At 33.2% G+C, this 26,672-nt stretch overlaps 1 protein-coding gene across 5 annotated transcripts; it reads right to left on the reverse strand.

The window, feature by feature from the left end:
- Positions 1 to 898: 898 nt before the first annotated feature.
- Positions 899 to 16,710, reverse strand: LOC134696101 (uncharacterized). Of its 5 annotated transcripts, none has more exons than XM_063557695.1 (12): positions 16,664 to 16,710; positions 14,675 to 14,727; positions 11,982 to 12,165; positions 10,062 to 10,119; positions 9,465 to 9,516; positions 8,200 to 8,390; positions 6,779 to 6,881; positions 5,613 to 5,796; positions 4,675 to 4,732; positions 3,672 to 3,723; positions 2,891 to 3,081; positions 899 to 1,331 (listed from the first exon to the last, which is right to left on the reverse strand). In XM_063557695.1, exons 3-12 carry the CDS (start codon positions 12,163 to 12,165, stop codon positions 1,220 to 1,222), a joined length of 1,185 nt encoding a protein of 394 aa, XP_063413765.1. In that variant the 5' UTR covers positions 14,675 to 14,727; positions 16,664 to 16,710; the 3' UTR covers positions 899 to 1,219. The 5 variants fall into 5 exon arrangements, with proteins under 5 accessions (XP_063413765.1, XP_063413764.1, XP_063413766.1 ...); XM_063557694.1 differs by having other exon boundaries at positions 14,675 to 14,742; positions 16,664 to 16,685; XM_063557696.1 differs by lacking the exon at positions 16,664 to 16,710 and adding an exon at positions 16,465 to 16,605.
- Between the last annotated feature and the right edge of the window lie 9,962 nt (positions 16,711 to 26,672).

Consider the following 26,672-nt stretch of genomic DNA (forward strand, 5'->3'; position numbering starts at 1 on the left):
AGTTTATCTCTATCTATAATAATATTCAAGATAATAACCAAAAACAGTAAAATTTCCTTAGAATTACAAATTTAGGGGCAGCAACCTAACAACGGGTTGTCCGATTCATCTGAAAATTTCAGGGTAGATAGATGTTAGACCTGATAAACAATTTTACCCCACGTCAGATTTGCTCTAAGTGCTTTGGTTTTTGAGTTATAAGCCAAAAACTGCATTTTACCCCTATGTTCTATTTTTAGCCATGGCAGCCATCTTGGTTGGTTGGCCGGGTCAACAGACACATTTTTTAAACTAGATACATCAATGATGATTGTGGCCAAGTTTGGTTTAATTTAGCCCAGTAGTTTCAGAGGAGAAGATTTTTGTAAAAGTTAACGACGACAGACGACAGACGACGGACGCCAAGTGATGAGAAAAGCTCACTTGGCCTTTTAGGCCAGGTGAGCTAAAAATGGTTACATCTTCTGACATCAGACTCTGACTTCTCTTGAATTGAATTTTAAATGTGTGCATTTTTATGTGTTTACATTTCTACATTGGCTAGAGGTATAGGGGGAGGATAGAGATCTCATAAACATGTTTAACCCCACCGCAATTTTGCGTCTGTCCCAAGTCAGGAGCCTCTGGCCTTTGTTAGTCTTGTATTATTTTAATTTTAGTTTCTTGTGTACAATTTGGAAATTAGTATGGCGTTCATTATCACTGAACTAGTATATATTTGTTTAGTGGCCAGCTGAAGAACGCCTCCAGGTGCGGGAATGTCTCGCTACATTGAAGACCTGTTCCATTTTACAGTCCTATTGTTATACTTGTATAATGCACCATTTCAACAATACATCAGTAAATTCATTGTGACATGGCAATCTTGTTTGGGATCATAAGTATAGCAAACTGCGTGTGTTTTTAAATAATGGTTTATTCTATTTCATAATAATAATATGAATAACATATAAAAATAATCAACAGCAAAACATATGCTGAAAATCAACATAAAATTTGATAACAATAAGCAATTATTAAGAGTATCCCAGGCCCTGGAAATATGTGAGGCATTTAAATCATTTTTAATTGAATGCATTTTCAGTGCTTCTAAAAATACTTTGTCAAAAATTATATCAAAGTGATTGAAAATCAAGTTGGAAAAAAATAGAAGTTAAAACAATGTCCTAATGTATAGGAAATATGCATAAAAAACATGTAAATGATAATATTGCACGATTTATCCAACAATTGGGTAGTATGGCTTCCATTCCTCCGAGGTATACTGTGGGCTCCAGTTACCTGGTAGCAGTACTTTAAAGTTGATTGTTTGAAAATAATCCAATTTGTGGCTGAAAGACATAAATAAATAAACATTATCTTACAATTAAGCATTGGTAAGTTTCTATGGGTACTTTTAGAAGCAAGATTTTGATAATATTATATGAGTGCCTTATTTTTAAATTCAAACCTGAAAATCTATAATAAATACTGTAAGATGCTTTTTTTTTATCCAAATGAAACTAGAGGGCTCTAAAGAGCCTGTGTCGCTCACCTTGGTCTATTTGCATATTAAACAAAGGACACATGAATTCATGACAAAATTGTGTTTTGGTGATAGTGATGTGTTTGTAGATATGACCTTAATGAACACTCTTGCTGTTAACAATATATTTACCTGTAAGGCACTTTGTGCAGTAGTTAGAGAGAAAAACATTTTGTAAAAATTTACCAAAATTTACAAAATTTATGAAAATTGTTAAAATTAACTATAAAGGCCAAGAACTCCTTAAGGGGTCAATTGACCATTTTCCTCATGTTGACTTATTTGTAGAATCTACTTTGCTGTATAATATTGCTGTTTTAAGTTTATCTCTATCTATTATTATATATAGTCAAGATAATAACCAAAAACGGCAAAATTTCCTTAAAATTACCAATTCAGGGGCAGCAACCCAACAACAAGTTCATCTGAAAATTTCAGGGCAGATAGATGTTGACTTAAACAATTATACTCCAGTCAGATTTGCTCTAAATGCTTTGGTTTCAGAGTTATAAGCCAAAATCTACATTTTACCCCTATGTTCTTTTTTTAGACATGGCAGCCATCTTGGTTGGCCGATTGGGTCATAGGACACATTTTTTGAACTAGATACACCAATGATGATTGTGGCCAAGTTTGGTTAAATTTGGCCCAATAGTTTCGGAGGAGAAGATTTTTGTAAAAGTTAACAAGACGACGACGATGACGACAGTCAACAACAAGGGACTACGGACGCCAAGTGATGAGAAACACAATATGATAAGCCAAGGATCTGTAAGAACTTGATGCATTTTTCTGTTATTTGGCAACACATTGGTAAGGTACAGGAATGATGATCACTTTTTTAAAGTTTTTCAAACTGCATACCTATTCATCAAAGAAATATGACAGCACTTCTATTATATTGACCAAGCTAAATTCCATGTTTGACATGTTTGTATGATAAGTAAATGTGCATATGTGCAAATTTGTTTCATATTGATTATACATGGATAAATGTTTACACTCAAATAAAATTTCCATGATATTACTCTGTTCATAGAAAAATATCCCACATGTTTTATTCATACTGAAATATGTTAGTTAAAGATCCAGAAGAAAAAATATAACTCAACATATTCTACCCCAGAAAATCAGAATGCCTGAAATAGATGAAGAAAACGTTCTAAAAACTTCTAACCTCACCAAAACAAAAAATTATTTAGAATATCCCAGTCCCTGGAAATATTTTAGGCAGTAATTTATTTATACATTGGCAAGGCTTCTATGAATAATTATACCAAAATGCATTCAAAGTTTTACCTACCAAATACAACTGCCAATAAAAAAAAGCATAAAATTCAGGAAAAATATCTTTTTAAGACTTACAAGTCAGGATTTGTATATTTCCCTGTTGGTACAGGATACAGTGATTCATATGTTCTATTGGTCCCTGATCCATGGATAGCATAAGCATTAAATTTAGTGACTTTTGGTGGAAAATAATTGCCTGGTATGGTGGCTTTCCCTGTCCATCTATTGTTTTTAATAGCAGCTGTGTAAGTTAGTGGAAGTTGTTGCTGGAAAATATGGTAGTTATCTTTGAACATGTATATGTAAGTAGTAATTTAGTGCAAGTTGTTAGCAAAATATGCAAATAATTTCTTAGAATATGATAGCTGTTCAAGCTTTTTCAATTCTTGTGATTCTATGGTCATTTTGGATTTGTAAATGTAAAGTTATCAATTATAGATGAGAATATGTGTCAGTTTAAGCAATGCAAGCCTCATTCGGCCATATCTGGTAAAGATGGTACCACCCCAAATAATCACCAATTCTTACATTAAATCAAATAATAACAAGGACTATCAAAAGACAAAAGTACACTGTGCTTAAAAGCAACATTTAAATCAATATGTAACTGGTCATTTAACTGCAGCAAACAATAATTTATTCAACATCTAGTGAATTTTTATAAATCTTTACAATGAAATGTTATAAATCTGTTGATTGATTAATTGTTGGTGATTTTTTATTAGTGGAGAAATACATCATATAAACATATAAGAAAACAGATAAAAGTAAACATGTTTCTTTATATCATTTCAACTGAGGACTGAATAATTTTTAAACAGAAGTTTCCTTTTGGTATAATGCATTTCACACTTACTTTAAAACTATTCCTGGCTCCATGCAGCAACAGAAGCAGATGTTGTCCGTGCCTGTAAAAGATACAGATATAAAAAAAAGATTGTAAACAAATATACACATCTCATTAGTTACTTCCAGAATCTGTCTAATGGCTAAGAAGTACAATAGACAATACTTTATAAATAAACCTCAGACACATAGGTGTACAAGAGGACATCATATATACACGTATACACATGTTTATACTCAATACATTCACACTAAACATAATAATGCTACATACATGGGATAATATAGCAAATGTCAATTTACAAACTACCATAACATTCAATTAAAAACCAACAGAAATCACAAGTATTGTGTAAGAATTTTTTTAAATATTGCTAAGTGTTTGTAAAGTTCTACATGACAAAATGTTAAAAGCTGTTTCAATTTGTACTTCGTTGGATTTGCAGTATAATATTGTGGAATATATTTATTTCTAAGCAGTTTTATTTCCTGTTTTTGACATTTAAAAAGATAATGAAATTCATCTCCTATTCCATTTCCACAAAGATGACAAATTAAAAATGTATGTTGTTCTTTTTGTGTGATTTTGTTATTTTTGTCACATGAACATCATTAAATAAATATAATTCCTGTGAAATGTTGATTTTGACATAATCAAGAATTATTTTCAACTACTGGTCCTCCAATGCATCTATACATAATATAATTACCTATGACATTTTATTTTTAACATTTTCATTTAAATAGACCCATGATGTAACACAGCATCCTTATATTGTTTGATTATAAACAGTTGACTTTAAATGTGACATTACAATAGTTAGACTTTCTGATTATTATATCGACCTCACATTGTAATTGTCTATATACCATAAAAGGTTGCATTATTCATTCAAATGTTGCATTTTTTTATTAAAAATTGGGACAATGTATCAATTGCTGCATAACAAAATTACATTACCAATACTTAACCAAGCACAGTATATAAAGTCAAAATCAACTTGCAAACTTACGGACTCAGCTCAACTTCTAAGTAATCATTCTGATCATTGAGAAAAAATGCCTCTGCAACTAAACAAAAAAGAAAATATCCCAGCAATGACAATTTGATATAAATAGAACTAATATTGGAATAAAAAAAAAGATATTTTGATTCATTTTACTAAATCAAAGTTATCCTTCATATGTTCCACAATAATTCACTAGCCAAAGTGTTTTTTTCCTATGTTTCCTTTGTAAAATATTTGTTGTAACAGATTTTATATTTTTTTTTAGATCTCATTTTTAATATAATGAAAAATACTAAGCATATAAAGTTACAAAATATTTCAACAACATAATTCATATTTTTTAACTAATGCTTGCAGAAATTGCATACATGTGACAAATCAACACAATCAAACTGCAGACCAACTTGCAAAATATTTAATAATTTCCCTTTGTACAATTCAAGAAAAATTTGACCAATTCCTACCCAAGGTTGGACAAGAAAAGATGAAACGACTGAATTTAGCAGGTACTTGATATGCTTTTGCATTCAGGAAAGCAAGTAAAGATATAGATTTAGTGACTTCCAATATTCAAACATAGTGGAAAGACAAGAAACCAGAAATAGCAGATCGTATAAATTAATAGAATGCAAAACAGACATTCGAAAGAACTCTTTTTTTCCAAAAACAATAGTTGAGTGGAACCATCTGGACGAGGTAACTGCATGTCAAAAGACAGTTGAAGGTTTCACGGCTGCCCTCCAACGGTTGGACTAACCAACCCGCTCTCCTTCCAGTGCGCATATATCCGAGATCGGATCCTGCACTGTGTAACATACAGATACAGATACAGATAAGCACAAGTTGGTAAACTTTATAAAGGATAATACATCATTTTAAATTACAAAATTACAACTCATTGCACATTGGTTTATTTCCCAGTGGTGGGGTACATGGCTTACCTTCATAATCCCAAAGTCCAGAAAATGGTTGACCAGGGGTACCACCAGGGTTGGCTGGGTCATTAAAAAAAGGAGCATCCACGGACATAATCACATTATTGTGTTGGTCCTGATCTAATGATATCATGACTGGGTCATGGTCTATTGACTTACCATCCCAGAGAGTACTGATAGTATATGTCATCTGGAATAATTATTTCAAAGATAATTTATTCAGCAATACAATTCAAAATTTAAAAAGATGGCCATATGAGATACAGTTGTTTTGGTGTTATTTAATATTTGTATAACATATTACTACTTAGAAATCATCATTTTACTTTTGTGGCTTTGATACATTCTTGTGACACACAGTTTATAATTTTTTTATGGTGTCTTTGTGTTAACCCGTAAATTCATGATAAATTTCCATTGTTATTCTGGGGTTTTCATGTTGTAGTGTACTACTATATTATTTGTTTATGTTTTCCCCTGTACTGAGTGTTCTTGCTTTGCTTATTTGTACTGTTTAACTGTAATGTAATATTGTCATTTTAGCTGTAATTTTTACATTGCCATTTAAGCAGGAGGTTTGACAAGCTATAATGTCAGATACAACCCACCAATGTTTTAGTAAAATGTCATGCACCAAGTCAGGAATATGGCAGATGTAACAAATAGTCAGTTTCTATGTATGTTAATATCTGTTTTTGTAGAGCAGTTCAGTGTTTCTTTTGTACAGTTGTTTTCCACTTAGAGTTGACGTGTTAACTGTAGTTTTGGTAAGTGGCAGTAACATTGACCTGAATTTGTTTTCACTTAATAGATTTATGACTATTGAACATCAGTATACTACTGTTGCCTTCATTTGTATATAATTAAGGTATTGAAAGATAGTTTGGGCCAGGTGAGATGAAAGTGCAGGATATCAGTCAATTACAAATAAATATGAAATCTTATGTAAATAGTGTAAATATTTTCATTTTAATTTTTCTTTCAATATGCAATGTACAATTTTTAAGGGGAAAATTGCTGTGTTGAGAATAGCTATATTGACACACTGGTGATTCATTATTATTTGTTGAATATCAATTAAGTGGTTTTTGTTGGTAAAGTAAAGCACAAAATATGACTATTAAACAAAGTACAAAATTTCTATATGCATGCAGACTGACTATTTGACTTACATTTGGGTAGTACTGTTTCCATTCATCTGAGGAATACTGTGGGCTCCAGTTTCTAGCTAGCAGTCCTTTAAAGTCGATTGGTTGAAAATAATCTAATTTGTGACTGAAAGACAAATATCAAGAAACAGTATCTTATAATTTTGATAGCTAATAGTTTGTATGAATGCCCTGAAAAAACATTAAAACCCAAAAACCTTATTTTAAATACCTTGAATAAATTTATTAATTACTTAAACCAAACTTGGCCACAATCATCATTGGGGTATCTAGTTTAAAAAATGTGACCGGTGACCCGGCCAACCAACAAAGTTGGCCAACATGGCTAAAAAATAGAACATAGGGGTAAAATGTAGATTTTGGCTTATATCTCTGAAATCAAAGCATTTAGAGGATATCTGACTGGTGAAAAAAAAATTATCAGTTCAAGATTTATCTGATCTGAAATTTTCAGATGAATCAGAGAACCCGTTGTTTGGTTGCTGACCCTAAATTGATAATTTTATGAAATTCCGCATTTTTGGTTATTATCTTGAATATTAAAATAGATAGAGGTAAACTGTGAACAGCAATAATGTTTAGTAAAGTAAGATCTACAATAAGTCAACATGATCAAAATGGTCAACTGACCCCTTAAGGAGTAGTTGCCCTTTAAAGAAAATTTACAACAATTTTTCATAAATTTTTGTAATCTTTACAAAAATCTTCTCCTCTGCAACTACTGGGCTAAATTAAACCAAAGTTGGCCACAATCATCATTGGGGTATCTAGTTTAAAAAAAAGTGTGCAGTGACCCATCCAACCAACCAAGATGGCCACAATGGCTAAAAATAGAACATAGGGGTAAATTGTAGATTTTGGCTTAGAACTCTCAATCCAAAGCAATTAAAGCAAATTTGACAAGGGTAAAATTGTTTATCAAGTCAATATCTTTCTGCCCTGACATTTTCAGATGAATTGAAAAACCGGGTTGTTGGGTTGCTGCCCCCCCCCCCCCTGACTGATCAATTCTTTTCTCAGCATAGTCGAGTGATATGAATAATTATCACTAAAAACTAAGGGCAAATGTCCCTTTGTCAACGCTGTCATAGGTAAAATAGTGATAAACAGATTATCATTGGTCATCTCAACTTTCTAACTTTCGCCATATCAGCTTTTATTTTTATAATTATAACTGCTTTAACTTGAGCATCACTGATAAGTGATCTTTTGTAGCAAAACCTGCAGCAGGGGTACAAATTTAATCCTGGTTTCTACAATGAGTTATTTTTTTCCGTACTGATATATGTTTTAGATCCTCAACACATAAAGCGTTATGCCATTTTTTTTTTAAACTGTCTTAAAAGTTTTACACATGAGTAATATAGCTGTTTAAACAAAATGCATGATAGTTATCAGGAAAAAACAATCTTCTTTAAACTTACAAGTCAGGATTTGTATATTTCCCTGTTGGAACAGGATACAGTGATTCGTATGTTCTATTGGTCCCTGATCCATGGATTGCATAAGCATTAAATTTAGTGACTTTTGGAGGGAAATAGCTGCTGGGTATGGTGGCTACCCCAGTCCATCTATTGTTTTTAATAGCAGCTTTGTAATTCAGTGGAAGTTGTTGCTGAAAAATATGTTAAATTGGTTTACATTGTCATTTTGGGTCCTTTTATAGCTGACTATGCGGTATGGGCTTTGTTCATTGTTGAAGGCTGAATGGTGACCTATAGTTATTAATTTATGTGTCATTTTGGTCTCTTGTGGAGAGTTGTTTCATTGGCAATCATACCAGATCTTCTTTTTTTTTTAAGTATCTTTGGACAAACATAATTAAGGTGGTATACATCCAACAAATTAAGTACAAGTTGTTAAAAAATATACAACAAATGTCTTTTGGTATGGTAGCTGATCTCCCCACTTTTTTCATTTTCTTTATAGTTTTAAGCTTACTTTAGGATTTTAAACTGAATCTATTCGATGGACATTTTGTGACATAAAAAAATGCCACTTTGATAAGTAATGTTATTAATCTTAAGATAAGATATCTGCTACAACATAACATTTCTATCAAACTGTATAAGACTCATAATTCATAGAGAAGAACATAACCTTTTTATGCAAATGACTACCACATCCATTTAGTCCTATAAAAAAAAAAATAATAATGATACACAAGAAGGTCTGTAAATTATGCTTTATTAATATTTTCAAGTAAATTATTCTCTATTCTTTATATTTAAGCATCCCATTATTTCTATTCTTTAATTTTTTCTATTTTTTTCAATTCTTTAAATTTTTGGCTAATTTTTCTGTTGTTTTTGCCCATTTTTCTCTTTTCTTTAAACCACATCCAGGCTCTCATATAACCCTGGTAATATAAGGAATCTTCATACTTCATGACATTTAAACTTTAAACTAATTAAGAAATCTGATAAAAGTAACACGTTACATAATACCTTTGGTATTTTCCTGACCAGAGGACTGAATAAGTCTTGAAGTTCTTGTGATATCATGCCCTTTACAGTGGTGGATACAGAAATTTTCATAAGTGGGGGCCCACTGACTGCCTAAGAGGGGGCCTGCTCCTGTCATGCTTCAGTGATTCCCTATATAAGCAACTAAATTTTTCCCAGAAAAAGGGGAGCCTGGCCCCCTAGCACCCCCCCCCCCCCCAAGTTCGATTTTAATTTACACTTACTTTAAAACTATTCCTAGCTCCATGCAGCAACAAAAGCAGGTGTTGTCCATGCCTGTAAAAGATACATATATACAAATGATTGCAAACAAATACACATGTCTGAAAAATTACTTCAGATGCCTATTCAAATCCATGAACCTTGTCAGTGATAGTCTTTTCTAATATCTTAATATTTCTTGTCACATAATAGAATTAAGAAGATGTGGTATAACTGCAAATCAGCCAATGAGACAACTCTCCATCAAAGTTGCAATGTTTAAAATTTCATTGGATTCGCAATGTTTAAAATTTCATTGGATTCTAATATAATGTACACAACATTGAAAATTTGTTTATCGATTAACAAATGACTTTCAATGTACTGTCAAGATAATAAGTCTTCTTAAGTATCATGACCTTATAACCTTAACAGGTTGTTAAACTTTTAATTATTCATTCCAATATTGCAAAAATATAAGGGATTTTTTTAGTCGAAAGATATTTTTGTCAAGTATGTGAGACCATGTATTATTCAAAAATATTGTATTGCTACATCATGATATTACATGAGCTATACTTACCACTGTATATAAAGAAAAAAACAACTTATAAACTTACGGACTCAGTTCAACTTCCAAATAATCATTCTGATCATTGAGAAAAAATGCCTCTGCAACTAAACAAAAATAGAAAATAAGCAAGCAATGATTATTTAATATTCATAGAACTAATATTGTTATAGAAAAATGGATATTTTGATTCAATTTCCAAATTAAAGTAACAAAATATGTCAACATCAAAATAGTATAAGTTGACAATGCATATATTTAAATAAAGAAAAATCATTCTCAATATGAAAATTTGATAAAAATTTTCCTTGTGCAAAGAGTGTTGTTAATTTTCATATCATTGACAAAGAATTGTCTCCACAGTGCATGTAAAACTGGCTACAACTCAAAACTATCAAGCTGCAGACCAAATATCTAACTATTCCCCTTCATAGGTTCCCATGTTTTTGGATAGACATACAAATGGATGGATTGAGTCAAGCATTTACTATACCTTCCTTGGCCTTTGGCAACACAGGCAAAATTATTAAGAAAATGTTGGTTAACTTTATAAATTTAGATAAAAACATCATTTTAAATTACTAAATCATTACTAATTGCACAGAGAGTGATGTTTGAAGCAGGTAAAGTACAAGAATCATAGTCATTTTGCACCATAATCTTTTCGTTCCAATTAAAAATATCCAATTAACATGTATGCCCCACTCACACTATCATTTTCTATGTTCAGTGGACTGTGAAATCGGGGTCAAAACTCTTATTTGGAATTAAAATATTAGAAAGACCATGAGGAACATGTGTATTATAGCGAACCTTATTGAACCTTTTCATAGATTCACCTGATAGTTACCTGTCCATTTAAACTTTTGGCAGTTCAATTGTCCCATCTGACAAATACAACAGGTTTTGTTCTCTGTATAGTTTATTCACTCAGACCTTAAAATTTCTTCTAAGAGAAATCTATCACTCATTGATTAATCTACCAGAGTAAAAAATTATCTGCTAAACTGATAGAAATACCATGTTTCACTTAAAAAAAATGTCTGTGATTTCATGTTTATTAAACATTTATAATATTTTTTTTCAATCTGTTCAAAATAATTTAATCATAAAAAGTTTGTTTAAAAAAAAGTATTGTTCGTATGAAAATTTGCATCTTTTAGTTTTTGATTAGTTAAAAAATACTTTTAAGAAGGCCTTAATATATAAAAATCACCATTTTTAGATTTTTTTTATCATTTTGTTTTGGAAAAAGTAATAATTTTGATTTTTTTCAGAAATCAACTTTTATTAATGTTTGAATCAGTGTTTATACATTCAACAGTTTGAAAATATAATACATTCAAAGTCATATACAGTTTTAATATTAATAGTCAACATGTTATTTCCATCAGTTAAGCAGATAAATTTTTTGCTCAGGTAGATTAATCAATGAGTGATAGATTTCTCTTAGAAGAAATTTAAAGGTCTGAGTGAATAAACTATACAGAGAACAAAACCTGTTGTATTTGTTAGATAGGACAATAGAACTGCCAAAAGTTTAAATGGACAGGTAACTTGCAGGTGAATCTATAGAAAGGCTCAATAGGGTTCGCAATAAGTTTCAAGTTGATTGGACTTCAACTTCATCAACAACTATTATACCTTGACCAAAAACTTTAATAAAAACTTTAACTTGAAGCGGGACAATCTGATGAATGGAATAATGAATGGTCAAAAGAACGGAAACACAGACTGAAAAACATAATGCCCCTGAATGGTACAAAATGGAAAAGTATTTTTTCCATATGGTACCAAATGGTAAGCACATTTGCAATATGGTACAAATTGAAATCTATTTTACAAAATTGTTTATGTTCATGATACAAAATGGTAAATCCATGGTACAAATGTGTCATTCTGGATGGAAATGGCAATGATATGAAATGGTTATGGTAACAATTTACTGGATACCAAATACACAACTAACCTTCATAATCCCATAGCCCAGGAAATGGCTGACCAGGGGTACCACCAGGGTTGGCTGGATCATTGAAGAAAGGAGCATCAACGGTCATTATCACATTGTTACATCTGTCATGGTCTAACGATATTATAACTGGGTCATGGTCTATTGGCCGACCATCCCATGTAGTGCTGATGTTAAATGTCATCTAGAATGAATAATATTATTTATGTAAATGACAAGCAGTTTTACTATCTAATTAAACTTCAGGATATCTCATATACTTAAAATATATTTCATATACTTAAAAGATATCTCAAATAATTAAAAGAAAACTCATATACTTTATAAGGTATATTATATACTTTATAAGATATTTTCTAATGTTATACGGTATCCACTCGTGTTTACCCTACCGTGAAATCAACACTTCAGGTTTTGGTTCACTTATATTTTTACCATGTTAACAGATATCTTCTAATAAAGTAACAGATATCTTCTAATAAAGTAACAGATATCTTCTAATAAGTTAAATAAGATATCTTCTAATAAAGTAACAGATATCTTCTAATAAGGTAAATAAGATATCTTCTAGAGTATATAAGATATCTTATGAATATGTTTTTCATATAAGATATCTTAATTTCCTTATATAATATATCATTTAGTTCATAAGATATCTTATATAAATTATATGATATCTTATATAGAAAATTATGTGGTTTCTTAAATTAAACTATATAAGATATCTCATTCACTATATAAGATATCTCAGACACTAATATAAGATATCTCAATCACTATATAAGATATCTCATTCACTATATAAGATATCTCATTCACTATATATTATATCTCATACACTATATAAGATATCTCAGACACTAAATATGATATTTCATACACTATATAAGATATCTCAGACACTTATATAAGATATCTCATTCACTATATATGATATTTCATACACTATATAAGATATCTCAGTCACTATATAAGATATCTCAGACACTTTTATATAAGATATCTCAGACACTTTTATATAAGATATCTCATTCACTATATAAGATATCTCATACACTTATATAAGATATCTCAAACACTATATAAGATATCTCATTCACTATATAAGATATTTCATTCACTATATAAGATATCTCATTCACTATATAAGATATATCATACACTATATAAGATATCTCAGACACTATATAAGATATCTCAGACACTATATAAGATATCTCATTCACTATATAAGATATCTCATTCACTATATAAGATATCTCATTCACTATATAAGATATCTCATTCACTATATAAGATATCTCAATCACTATATAAGATATCTCATGCACTATATAAGATATCTCAGACACTATATAAGATATCTCAGACACTATATATGATATATCATACACTATATAAGATATCTCAGTCACTATATAATATATCTCAGACACTTATATAAGATATCTCAGACACTTATATAAGATATCTCATTCACTATATAAGATATCTCATTCACTATATAAGATATCTCATTCACTATATATGTTATCTCATACACTATATAAGATATCTCATTCACTATATAAGATATCTCATACACTTATATAAGATATCTCATTCACTATATAAGATATCTCAGACACTTATAAAAGATATCTCATTCACTATATAAGATATCTCATTCACTATACAAGATATCTCAGACACTATATAAGATATCTCAATCACTATATAAGATATCTCATGCACTATATAAGATAGCTCAGTCACTATTTAAGATATCTCATTCACTATATATGATATCTCATTCACTATATAAGATATCTCATACACTATATAAGATATCTCATACACGATACAAGATACCTTATAAACTATTTAAAATATCTTATAAACTATAAAGATATCATATAAAATTTTAGATTTCTTTTAACTATTTATGTGAGATATTTTGTAAAATATACTAGATATCTTATAAAGTAAAATAGATATCTTGAAGTTATAATAGATTGTAAATGACTTGCTGCATATGTATGGTAGATGCATAATTTATAGCTTTCGATAATTCAGGAGGAGTCTTATTAATACAAACGAAAAAGATGCATTATGGCTCTTTGGTTAAAAATTGTGTCAATAACAGAGAGAACAAACAATAATTTCAATAAAATAATAAAACATCTATCATAATGCATCAATCTCATAAATACAACTTTGATCAACTTTAACAAGAGGGTACAAGTATTCCAACATCTTTAGACATTTCTGTTCAGTTTAAAACATACCTTATTATTCTTGACTTAAGGAAGAGGGGTTGTTATGGGGGTACCTTCGTGACAAATAACGGTAAAAATTCATGTCAAATGACGTTACAGGTAATTTTTGGTGCATGACAATAAAATATGCACTTTCTTTTAGACAATAAAAAATTGAATGATTTTGAAGAATCACGTTAATTGTTTTCACAAAATAAGGGTAAAGATAATTATTTGAGACCTCTGACAATCACGATAAGGATATTTTGACGAATTACCGGGAAATTTTAATCAATTTGAGGCTAAAGGTAGCTGAAAATGGCTGTTTGACACCTGCCAGTAAAGGCATTGCTACCCTCTTACAAATGTCTATCTGTTTATCATTGTCTATAGGAGCATGTTTTTTTAATTAATTTCTTAAATTCTTTTTTTCTAACTTTGTACTATGGTACTTACAGCCCTTCCTAAGGTTTCTCGTTTCCTGTTGACACAATTTCCATCTATATTCTCTGTAAGTACAAAAACTATAAAATAAAAAGTTGATATGAATTTAATTTCCATTTAGCTAGATTTTCTGTATGATTTTGTATGTCTTAGTTTGTAAGTACAGTGACAGTTTACACTGTGAAACCAGGATGAGAACAAAACCATATGTTAATCATGTTAACAATAATCTAATACGTCAGTCAAGAAAACCAAGACTATTATTCAGTGAAACAAAAACAAGATAATTAAAAAGCAAGATAAATAATTATAATTTTATGTTAATTACATATATATCTTGTATAGTAAATCAAGTTTAATACAATACACATTATCTTGAATTGCCTTGTTTGTTTTTTTTGTTTTTTGATTTTGTTATTCTTTTTTACTCAAACAATTAAACAAATGAAAAAGAATATAAAAATTATTATTAAGGGAAGTGGTCCGAGTACACAGTTATCGTCCTTTGATATTTGTTGTCCACGAATATAGTCCTTAGTGTGGACAGTGTGTTACTTGCCAATTTTTGTTATACCCCTTCCAAATTTATTTCTCCATGTTTTATTCCTCATATAGCAAGTAGGGTGGGGGGGGGGGTGAAATGACACTGTAAACAAATTTGAATCTTAAATATTAATGTAAAGAAGTGATTTATAGGTCCAGCTGAAAAAGGTAAAAAATTAGCACTTCTGAAGCTGTCAAAAGATTTCAAGACCCCCTTAACATAAAATTGTCCATATTTTGAGTTAGAGCTGATGAAGTTTTCTATAATTTTGATATAATTTGTCCCAAAAGTAGTACAACACACAGTAAAAATATTATTGAGAAAGCACAGGTGGGATTTTTTTTATTTTCATTTATTGTCTAAAAGAAATGCACTACAAAAGAAATGTGTATTAGGACCAAGTCATTCTGGGTAATTATTTTACAACCATAATTGAAACATTTAACCCTTTCCTCCATAATGACGCCTTTTGACGCCACCCCCTTTACTCCATAATGACGCCTTTTGACGCCTGTGTAGTACCTCAGTTGAAACACTTCGACTACAAAGTGTATGCAGTTGACTTAATAAAGTTTGTATCCAATATGAAAAGGAATATCATAGGAATATCTGACTTAAATTTATTTGATGAAATAGTTGTTTTTCACAATGCGTTAATACTTCAAATCATAAGTTCAGCATTTTATCAAAAAAATCCTATGCGAATCAAGTATGCAAAAAAAAAATTTCAATCAATATACTACCACAAGATTAGACACACTTAAATGTCTCTCGGACTCCTGTTCTAACATTCGCTATTATTACTAAATATCTAAGAACTGTCACCAGGTCAATAGTCAAATGGATATCTTCTAAATGTGTGTGTTCATGTATAAAATGTGATGAATTCAAATATCAAATAATCAGAAAGTTTGTTTTTTTTTATCTGAGGCTTATAAATCTTATTTGAAGTCAAATTTCCATCAGAGAGACTATATATAAGGTTTAATGTCATTTAATAAAATTCTATAACCAATAGTACACATGACTGATGTACACCATATGTATAAAATATAAGGTATCTTCAGATAGAGGCTAATAAATTATAATCTAAAACATCAAATATCCAATAGAGTATGAACTTGAAGGTCAAGGTCATATTTAATATATAACATGTAACTGAAACAGAGGCAGATGCAAGACTATAGAAAATCATACTCTTAAAACGAATAAATAAAAAACAAATTTCCTTTCACTATAAAACAATTGAGATGCAGACCTTATCCTGAAATTTAAATCCGCCCTCTATAGCACCTGGGCACTCAGGTCAAGGACGTATATATGTGCTCTGATTGGAGTCTCGATGAACCGTTTTTCAAGTTTAAGAATATTGATAGACCTGATATTGGTGTGTGATGGTTCAGATATTCATGACGACAATGTATATCTTTGGTTTCTTCTTACTCAACAACAATTACCTGTGTTAGTATCTCAATGAACCTTGAACTTTGATGAACAAGTGACCGCAGATGGCAGTTAGGTCCGCTGCTGTATGCCCTGAGGTAATCGGTGCCCTCAGGTAATCGTGGCAATAGTTCCCATTATGCGTAGTAATAACATGATCTAAAAATAGAATAAACTAAAAATACATCATTGTACTTTCTATTTCGACTGACAGTATATGTGCGAAAAATAGGAGAAAACAGAAACACATACAACTTTTTACAATAAGTTACGACAAATAATTCACGAAAAATACCAAAATATTTGGTTAATTTGTGATCATTGCAACGTGGACAGATATTTATTTAGTGAAACGTAAATGACTTAAAATAATTAAAAAGAAAACACGTTTTGAATGGCGATTTAAACTTTAAAAAAAAAAAATTATAATAATACTAGTAGTTGTTAAAAAATTGTTTCATAAAGATTTATGTAAATAAATGAATGCAATTATTTAAACTAACTATTAAAGAAAAAAAGTCTTCCACACATGCCTAATGCAGCAAACATTAGATTTTCCGGGGGGGGGGGGGGGGGGGGGGCTATGGATTTTTTTTTCCTTCGGCGAAAAACAATATTTTTTGGAGACCAGTCGAAAAAACATTTTTTTCTTTCATTTCAAATTTAGCATTACATATAGTGGCAACTGAGGGTGAAACAAACAAGTTTTTTTTTCTCAGGGTCAAAAACAAATTATTAGTTTCTCAAACACTTAGAAACAAACTTTAAAAAAAAATTTTGGTTACTTCTTTTAAAGTTACAAAAGTAGAAAATGATAACATTTAATAGATAGGTTATTGAAAATCAGTTCATCTTATCCGACTGCATTAAGGGCAGTGGCGGATCCATCCATTTAAAAAAAAGGGGGGTTCCCAATCCAGGATACAAGGAGGGGGTTCCAACTATACGTTCCCATTCAAATGCATTGATCTCCAAAAAAAAGGGTTCCTATCCCCAGAACACCCCTGGACCCGCCACCGAGCAGTTACATAAAATATCTCTATAAACTGTCACGGCATTATTTGAATGTAAGTGTACTGCATGCATCTTACACTATAAGATTAGCATTAACACTAATGCAAAATTGTTAAATAATTACCACTTTCGTTGTTTTTTTTCTTATCTTTGTTTGAAATGTATTTATGATTTAAGCAAAGTATACATTTATAGATCCGTATTTTACTCGTTTGGCTTTAAAATAGTTAATAGTATATGACACTTACATATGGACAGATTAAATTTATTCAAATTTATTCGTTCTTTGTGTAATCATACGTTTTTTGATTGAGTTAAGTCTGCTAATTGATATTTTATCGTATGTTTTTATATGTTGTGATGTTATGCTATTGTTTCAGAAAAAGGGAGAAGGTTTGGGCCCATTAAAACGTTTAATCCCGCTGCAAATGTTTGCACCTGTCCTAAGTCAGGAATCTGATGTACAGTAGTTGTCGTTTGTTTATGTAATATATACGTGTTTCTCGTTTCTCGTTTTGTTTATATAGATTAGACCGTTGGTTTTCCCGTTTGAATGGTTTTACACTAGTAATTTTGGGCCCTTTATAGCTTGTTGTTCGGTGTGAGCCAAGGCTCCGTGTTGAAGGCCGTACTTTAACCTATAATGGTTTAATTTTTAAATTGTTATTTGGATGGAGAGTTGTCTCATTGGCACTCACACCACATCTTCCTATATCTAGATTATGCATATATTGATTTTGGTTACTTCTTTACTTCTTTTACTTCTTTTTAACATAAGTAGAAAATGATAACATTTAATAGACAGGTTATTGAAAATCAGTCCATCTTGTCCGACTGCATGAGGGACAGTGGCGGATCCATCCATTTAAAAGAAAGGGGGGGGGGGGGGGTTCTAATCCAGGACACAAGGAGGGGGTTCCAAAAAAAGGGTTCCTATCCCCAGAACACCCCTGGACCCGCCACTGTCCATTGTTCAACTACTAAATTGTCTGTTTTACTTACTAGTACACTTGGTACAATAAAAAACCTGATAATAAATTGTCCAAGTAAGCCCTTTGAAAAAAGTGGAATTAATTACTTTTGGAGTGTCAAAAACTCGTTGGAAGTACTTGATAAATTGCATGCATATATTGGTGATTTTGAATCTGTTCAAAGTTTTGATTTTTCTACCCTATATACTACTTTGCCTCATATTCTTATTAAGAAAAATTCACATCCCTAATTAACTGGGCATTTAAAAAGTCGGAATGCGAGTACATATGTTTAAACTCTTTTAGATCATTTTTTAGTAGCAATAAACAAAAGAACTATGTCAATTGGACATGCTTTCATACTATTTATGCGCCATGCGCTTGAATTTTTACTTGATAACTTTTTTGTTCGCTTTGGAGATTCAGTATATCTTCAAGTTATTGGAATTCCAATGGGGACTTACTGTGCACCACTTATTGCGGACCTGTTTTTGTATTGTTATGAGTTACAATTTATGACTAAAATTAGCAAAGACCCATCAAAACAACATTTGATACAAATATTTAACAATCCTTTTAGATATTTGGATGAAATATTGGCTCTCAATAATGACGACTTCCGTATGTATACTAAAGATATTTATCCTGTAGAACTTACTTTAAATAAAGCTACACATGTAATGATAACAATGACCACTGCCCTTTTCCTCGATCTTGATATCTATATCATAAACGGGAAGCTTAATACTAAAATTCATGATAAAAGAGATGATTTTTCATTTCCTATTGTTAATTATCCATTTTTAGATGGTGACGTTCCCTTGTCACCATCTTATGGTGTTTATATATCTCAACTTGTACGATTCGCTCGTGTATGTAACAACGTATTAGATCAAAAACTGGTCAAAACATTTACTAAATTTTATCACCGGTATAAGGAAATAATTCGTAAATATAACTCAACATGCAGACATCTTATACGTTCAGGTATTTCACATCCAATTTTTTATGGAAATATTCTTTATAAAGCACAAAAATGTCAGTATTCCCCTCAGAAACTAACAAAACCTTTACATAGACTTATTAAAAAGGGATATAGTTACGATACTGTTGTCAGGTCATTAAAGATTGCTTTTTTTGGCTTTAATATTGATTCACTGATAGGGTCTTAGCACCGGAACTAAACACATTTATTTCTAAAAAACAGTTGTTGGCATGATACGGGTTATGTTCTTCTCATATATTTTATGATAGTATGATACTAAACCCCTAACGGGAGGGATTGTGCCTGATATTCATATGATGAACACATAATCTTTCAATCAGTTTAATTGAGGTCTGGAGCTTGCATGTCAGTTAACTGCTAGTGGTCTGTTGTTATTTATGTATTATTGTCATTTTATTTATTTTATTTTGTTACATCTTTTGACATCGGACTCGGACTTCTCTTGAACTGAATTTTAATGAGCGTATTGTTATGCTTTTACTTTTCCACATTGGCTAGAGGTATAGGGGGAGGGTTGAGATCTCATAAACATGTGTAACCCCGCCGCAAGTTTGCGCCTGCTCCAAGTCAGGAGCCTCTGGTCTTTGTTAGTCTTGTATGATTTTAAATTTTAGTTTAGGTGCTTGTGTATAATTCAGTACTGTATGACGTCCAGTATCACTGTACTATTATGCATATTTTAGGGGCCAGCTGAACGACACCTACGGGTGCGGGAATTCTCGCTACATTGGAGACCCATTTGTTGCCTTCGGCTGTTGTCTGCTCTATGGTCGGGTGGTTGTCGCTTTGACATATTCACTATTTCCTTTCTCAATTTTAATAACTATGTTTCTGATCTAATTTTGTATTCTATAAACGGCATCTATATATTTACACTACAAATCAACAAATCTCAGTCTATGGCTTTACGTGCTGATCTTATCTATATTCATGCATACTATTCATTAGCTGTGTATGCGTATCAAAATCGCATCATACGCGATGATGACCAGCCAGTACACACTGTAAGGATTTTATTCACCAGTATTAAAAAAGAGAAACATTACAGTACGAACAGTAATCTATTTTTTTTTCATTTGACATTACTTTGAAAGTAACGTAGTAACAAACACAGGTTATATAGTATATAACTGCTTTTTTTTTAATGTTAATTGTCTTAATTAATCTTATTTGTAGAGATGTTGGATATATTCAAGGAAAAACCTCCAGTGTACTTTTGTACATGTTCAGATAACCTTAGTTCATCTCTAAATAACTGTGTCTTGCCTGTATCTTAGATCATATCTATGATTGCTCACATGGTGAGGTTACCTCAGGTCATCTCTGTATGATTGAACATTGTGAGGTTACCTAATATCACCTCTGTACTGCTCTACTTGGTGAGGTAACTCTGTATTACGGCTCGTATTACCACAGTTTGTATAAACTTTACAAAACACTATTTTTTTAGTTTTCCTCAGGGCACTTCTGCATTTCTATACATGGCCAAATGCACATGTTAACTAATGTCATCTCTTAACTACTGTATATAAATATGTAACCTCAGAATACCTCTGTATGTTAGAATATGATGAGGTTACCTAAGGTCACAAATTAATGGTCATTGTACCAGCTACATGTTACCACAGATAAACTTTGCAGCTTAGTCCAGATTATATCTATGTTCTTTTTTTCACGGACAGGCTATCTCAGGTCATCTGTAAATAACTGTACATGACCAGGTTACCTCAGGGAACCATTGTACTACTGTGCATGGTAAGGTTACCTCAGGGAACCATGGTACTACTGTGCATGGTTGGGTTACTTCAGGGAACAATTGTACTACTGTGCATGGTCAGGTTACCTCAGGGAACCATTACACTACTGTGCATGGTCAGGTTTCTTTAGGGAACCATTGTAATACTGTGCATGGTCAGGTTACCTCAGGGAACCATTGAACTACTGTGCATGGTCAGATTACTTCAGGGAACAATTGGACAACTGTGCATGGTAGGTTTCCTCAGGGAACCATTATACTACTGTGCATGGTCAGGCTACTTCAGGGAACCATTGTACTACTCTGCATGGTCAGTTTACCCCAGGGAACAACTGTACAACTAGACATGGTCAGGTAACCTCAGGAAATCATTGTACTACTGTGCAGGGAACCTTTGTACTATTGTGCATGGTCAAGTCTCCTCAGGGAATCATTGTTCTACTGTACATGTCATGGTACCTCAGGGAACCATTGTACTGTTGAGTATTGTGAGATTACCTCAGGGAATCATTGCACTACTGTGCATGGTCAGGTTACCTCAGGGAACCATTGTACTACTGTACATGGTCAGGTTACCTCGGAAACCATTGTACTACTGTGCATGGTAAGTTACCCCAGGGAATCATTGTACTACTCTGCATTGTCAGGTTTCCTCAGGAAACCATTGTACTACTGTGCATGGTTATTTTACCTCAGGGAACCATTGCACTACTGTGCATTGTCTTGGTACCTCAGGGAATCATTGTACTACTGTGCATTGTCAGGTTTCCTCAGGGAACCATAGAACTACTGCTCATGATAAGTTACATCAGGGAATTATTGTACTAATATGCATGTTCAGGTTACCTCAGGAAACCATTGGGAATCATTGTAATATTGTACATGATCAGGTTATCTCAAGAAACCATTGTAATATTGAGCATTGTCAGGTTACTCAGGGAACCACTGCACAACTGTACATGATCAGGTTACCTCAGGAAACCTTTGTACAACTGTACATGGTCAGGTTCCCTCAGGGAACCATTGTACTTTGTGCATGGTCAGGTTTCCTCAGAAAACCATTGAACTACTGTGCATGGTCAGGTTACCTCAGGGAATTATTCCACTACTGTGCATGGTTGTGCATGGTCAGGTTACCTCAGGGAACCATTGTACTTTGTGCATAGTCAGGTTTCCTCAGGAAACCATTGTACTAATGTGCATTGTCAGGTTACCTCAGGGAACCAATGTGCTACTGTGCATAGTCAGGTTACCTCAGGGAACCATTGTACTTTCTGCATGGCCATGTTACCTTAGGGAACCATGGTACCACTGTGCATGGTAGGTTTACTCAGGATATCATTGTTCTACAGTGCATTGTCAGGTTACCTCAGAGAACCATTGTACTACTGTGCATGGTCATATTATCTCAGGGAACCACTGTAAAAATATTCTTGGTCAGGTAACCTCAGGAAACCATTGTAATAATGTGCATTGTCAGGTTACCTCAGGGAATCAATATGCTACTGTGCATAGTCAGGTTACCTCAGGTAACCATTGTACTCTCTGCATGGCCATGTTACCTTAGGGAACCATGGTACCACTGTGCATGGTCAGGTTACCTCAGAAAACCATTGTACTACTGTGCATGGTCAGGTTACCTCAGGGAATTATTCCACTACTGTGCATGGTCAGGCTACCTCACAGAACCATTGTACTTTGTGCATGGTCAGGTTTCCTCAGGAAACCATTGTACTAATGTGCATTGTCAGGTTACCTCAGGGAACCATTGTACTACTGTGAATAGTCAGGCTACTTCAGGGAACCATTGTACTACTCTGCATGGTCAGGTTACCCCAGGGAACAACTGTACAACTAGACATGGTCAGGTAATCTCAGGAAATCATTGTACTACTGTGCAGGGAACCTTTGTACTATTGTGCATGGTCAAGTCTCCTCAGGGAATCATTGTTCTACTGTACATGTCATGGTACCTCAGGGAACCATTGTACTGTTGAGTATTGTGAGATTACCTCAGGGAATCATTGCACTACTGTGCATGGTCAGGTTACCTCAGGGAACCATTGTACTACTGTACATGGTCAGGTTACCTCGGAAACCATTGTACTACTGTGCATGGTAAGTTACCCCAGGGAATCATTGTACTACTCTGCATTGTCAGGTTTCCTCAGGAAACCATTGTACTACTGTGCATGATTATTTTACCTCAGGGAACCATTGCACTACTGTGCATTGTCTTGGTACCTCAGGGAATCATTGTACTACTGTGCATTGTCAGGTTTCCTCAGGGAACCATAGAACTACTGCTCATGATAAGTTACATCAGGGAATTATTGTACTAATATGCATGTTCAGGTTACCTCAGGAAACCATTGGGAATCATTGTAATATTGTACATGATCAGGTTATCTCAAGAAACCATTGTAATATTGAGCATTGTCAGGTTACTCAGGGAACCACTGCACAACTGTACATGATCAGGTTACCTCAGGAAACCTTTGTACAACTGTACATGGTCAGGTTCCCTCAGGGAACCATTGTACTTTGTGCATGGTCAGGTTTCCTCAGAAAACCATTGAACTACTGTGCATGGTCAGGTTACCTCAGGGAATTATTCCACTACTGTGCATGGTCAGGTTACCTCAGGGAACCATTGTACTTTGTGCATAGTCAGGTTTCCTCAGGAAACCATTGTACTAATGTGCATTGTCAGGTTACCTCAGGGAACCAATGTGCTACTGTGCATAGTCAGGTTACCTCAGGGAACCATTGTACTTTCTGCATGGCCATGTTACCTTAGGGAACCATGGTACCACTGTGCATGGTAGGTTTACTCAGGATATCATTGTTCTACAGTGCATTGTCAGGTTACCTCAGAGAACCATTGTACTACTGTGCATGGTCATATTATCTCAGGGAACCACTGTAAAAATATTCTTGGTCAGGTAACCTCAGGAAACCATTGTAATAATGTGCATTGTCAGGTTACCTCAGGGAATCAATATGCTACTGTGCATAGTCAGGTTACCTCAGGTAACCATTGTACTCTCTGCATGGCCATGTTACCTTAGGGAACCATGGTACCACTGTGCATGGTCAGGTTACCTCAGAAAACCATTGTACTACTGTGCATGGTCAGGTTACCTCAGGGAATTATTCCACTACTGTGCATGGTCAGGTTACCTCACAGAACCATTGTACTTTGTGCATGGTCAGGTTTCCTCAGGAAACCATTGTACTAATGTGCATTGTCAGGTTACCTCAGGGAACCATTGTACTACTGTGAATAGTCAGGTTACCTCAAGGAACCATTGTACTTTCTGCATGGCCGTGTTACCTTAGGGAACCATGGTACCACTGTGCATGGTCAGGTTACCTCAGGTAACCATTGTACTACTGTGCATGGTAGGTTTACTCAGGATATCATTGTTCTACAGTGCATTGTCAGGTTACCTCAGAGAACCATTATACTACTGTGCATGGTCATATTATCGCAGGGAACCACTGTAAAAATATTCTTGGTCAGGTAACCTCAGGGAACCATTGTACTACTCTGCAGGTAACCATTGTACTATTGTGCATGGTTAGGTTACCTCAGGAAACCATTGTAATATTGAGCATTGTCAGGTTACTCAGGGAACCACTGTACAACTGTACATGGTCAGGTTACCTCAGGAAACCATTATACTAATGTGCATTGTCAAGTTACCTCAGGGAACCATTGTACTACTGTACATGGTCAGGTTAACTCAGGGAACCATTGTACCTTGAGCATGGTCAGGTTTTCTCAGGAAACAATTGTACTAATGTGCATTGTCGAGTTACCTCAGGGAACCATTGTACTACTGTGCATAGTCAGGTTACCGTAGGGAATAATTGTTCTTTGTGCATGGTCAGGTTACTTCAGGGAACCGTTGTACTATTGTGCATAGTCAGGTTACCTCAGGTAACCAATGTACTTTGTGCATGGCCATTATACCTTAGGGAACCATGGTGCCACTGTGCATGGTCAGGTTACCTCAGGTAACCATTGTACTACTGTGCATGGTCATGTTATCTCAGTTAACCACTGTACAAATGGGCATGGTCAGGTAACCTCAGGGAACCATTGTACTTCTCTGCAGGGAACCATTGTTCTACTGTGCATGGTCATGGTACCTCAGGGAACCATTGGACTGTTGTGTATTGTGAGTTTACCTCAAGGAACCATTGTACTACAGTGCATGGTCAGGTTACCTCAGGGAACCATTGCACTACTGTGCATGGTCAGGTTTCTTCAGGGAACCATTGCACTACTGTGCATGGTCAGATTACTTTAGGGAACCATTGTACTACTGTGCATGTTAGGTTTCCTCAGGGAACCATTATGCTTCTGTGCATGGTCAGGTTACTTCAAGGAACCATTGTACTACTGTGCATGGTCAGGTTATTCATAAAGATAGACTAGAATGAGATTAACAGATAATTTAGTAGACTGAATTTTTTTCTGAACTAATTTTTACCGTTTGTTTATAGGTTTATGGTGAATGGAAACATAAATATAGACTTTTTAAAAAATCTTGCATCTTTTGGGGATATCATTCCAGGAAAGTGGAAGGATATCATGTTTACTTGAAGTGGTGAGGTCTAGTAAAAAAAGCAAACAGAAAGTAGAAAAAAATGAGTTGACTTCAGGATTGCGTAACGTTTTATTCTTCGTGGCAAGACCCCCTTTTTTCAATTAAATCACAATTTCACTTTGGTACATACATGATATGAACATGATTTTTTTTCTAAGATCAGTTGTTTTGCATGTAAGCCCTATGGAGCAGTCAATAACAAAACTGCAACCTTATGTTAATTTGATTTGAATCGATTATATTTGTTGTTATTTTTTGGGTTACCTGAGGTAATCCTGTTATGAAAGAAAACTTCGTAGATACTTTGCTGGTATATGCATTTATGCTGTAATTACACAATTTCTTAATTTAAAATGTAAGACTTCATGGATTTGTATTGTTTATGCGATTATATGTAAATGTTACATGAGTTCACTTGAGTTAAATGGGTTGTATTTGGTGTTATAATTGGGGTTACCTGAGGTAACCCTGTCATGAATGAATACTTCGTAGATACTTTGCTAGTCTTTACATTAATTGTAATAAACCAACTTATTCATTTTGAATGTAGGACTTCATTGAAGTTATATTGTTTATAAGATATATATGTAAAGGTGATCTCAAATAACTTCAGTTAAGTGGGTTATATTTGCAATTATATTTGGGTTACCTCAGGTA

Source organism: Mytilus trossulus, chromosome 14, assembly GCF_036588685.1.
Source record: "Mytilus trossulus isolate FHL-02 chromosome 14, PNRI_Mtr1.1.1.hap1, whole genome shotgun sequence".
NCBI classification, from domain to species: Eukaryota; Metazoa; Mollusca; class Bivalvia; order Mytilida; family Mytilidae; genus Mytilus; species Mytilus trossulus.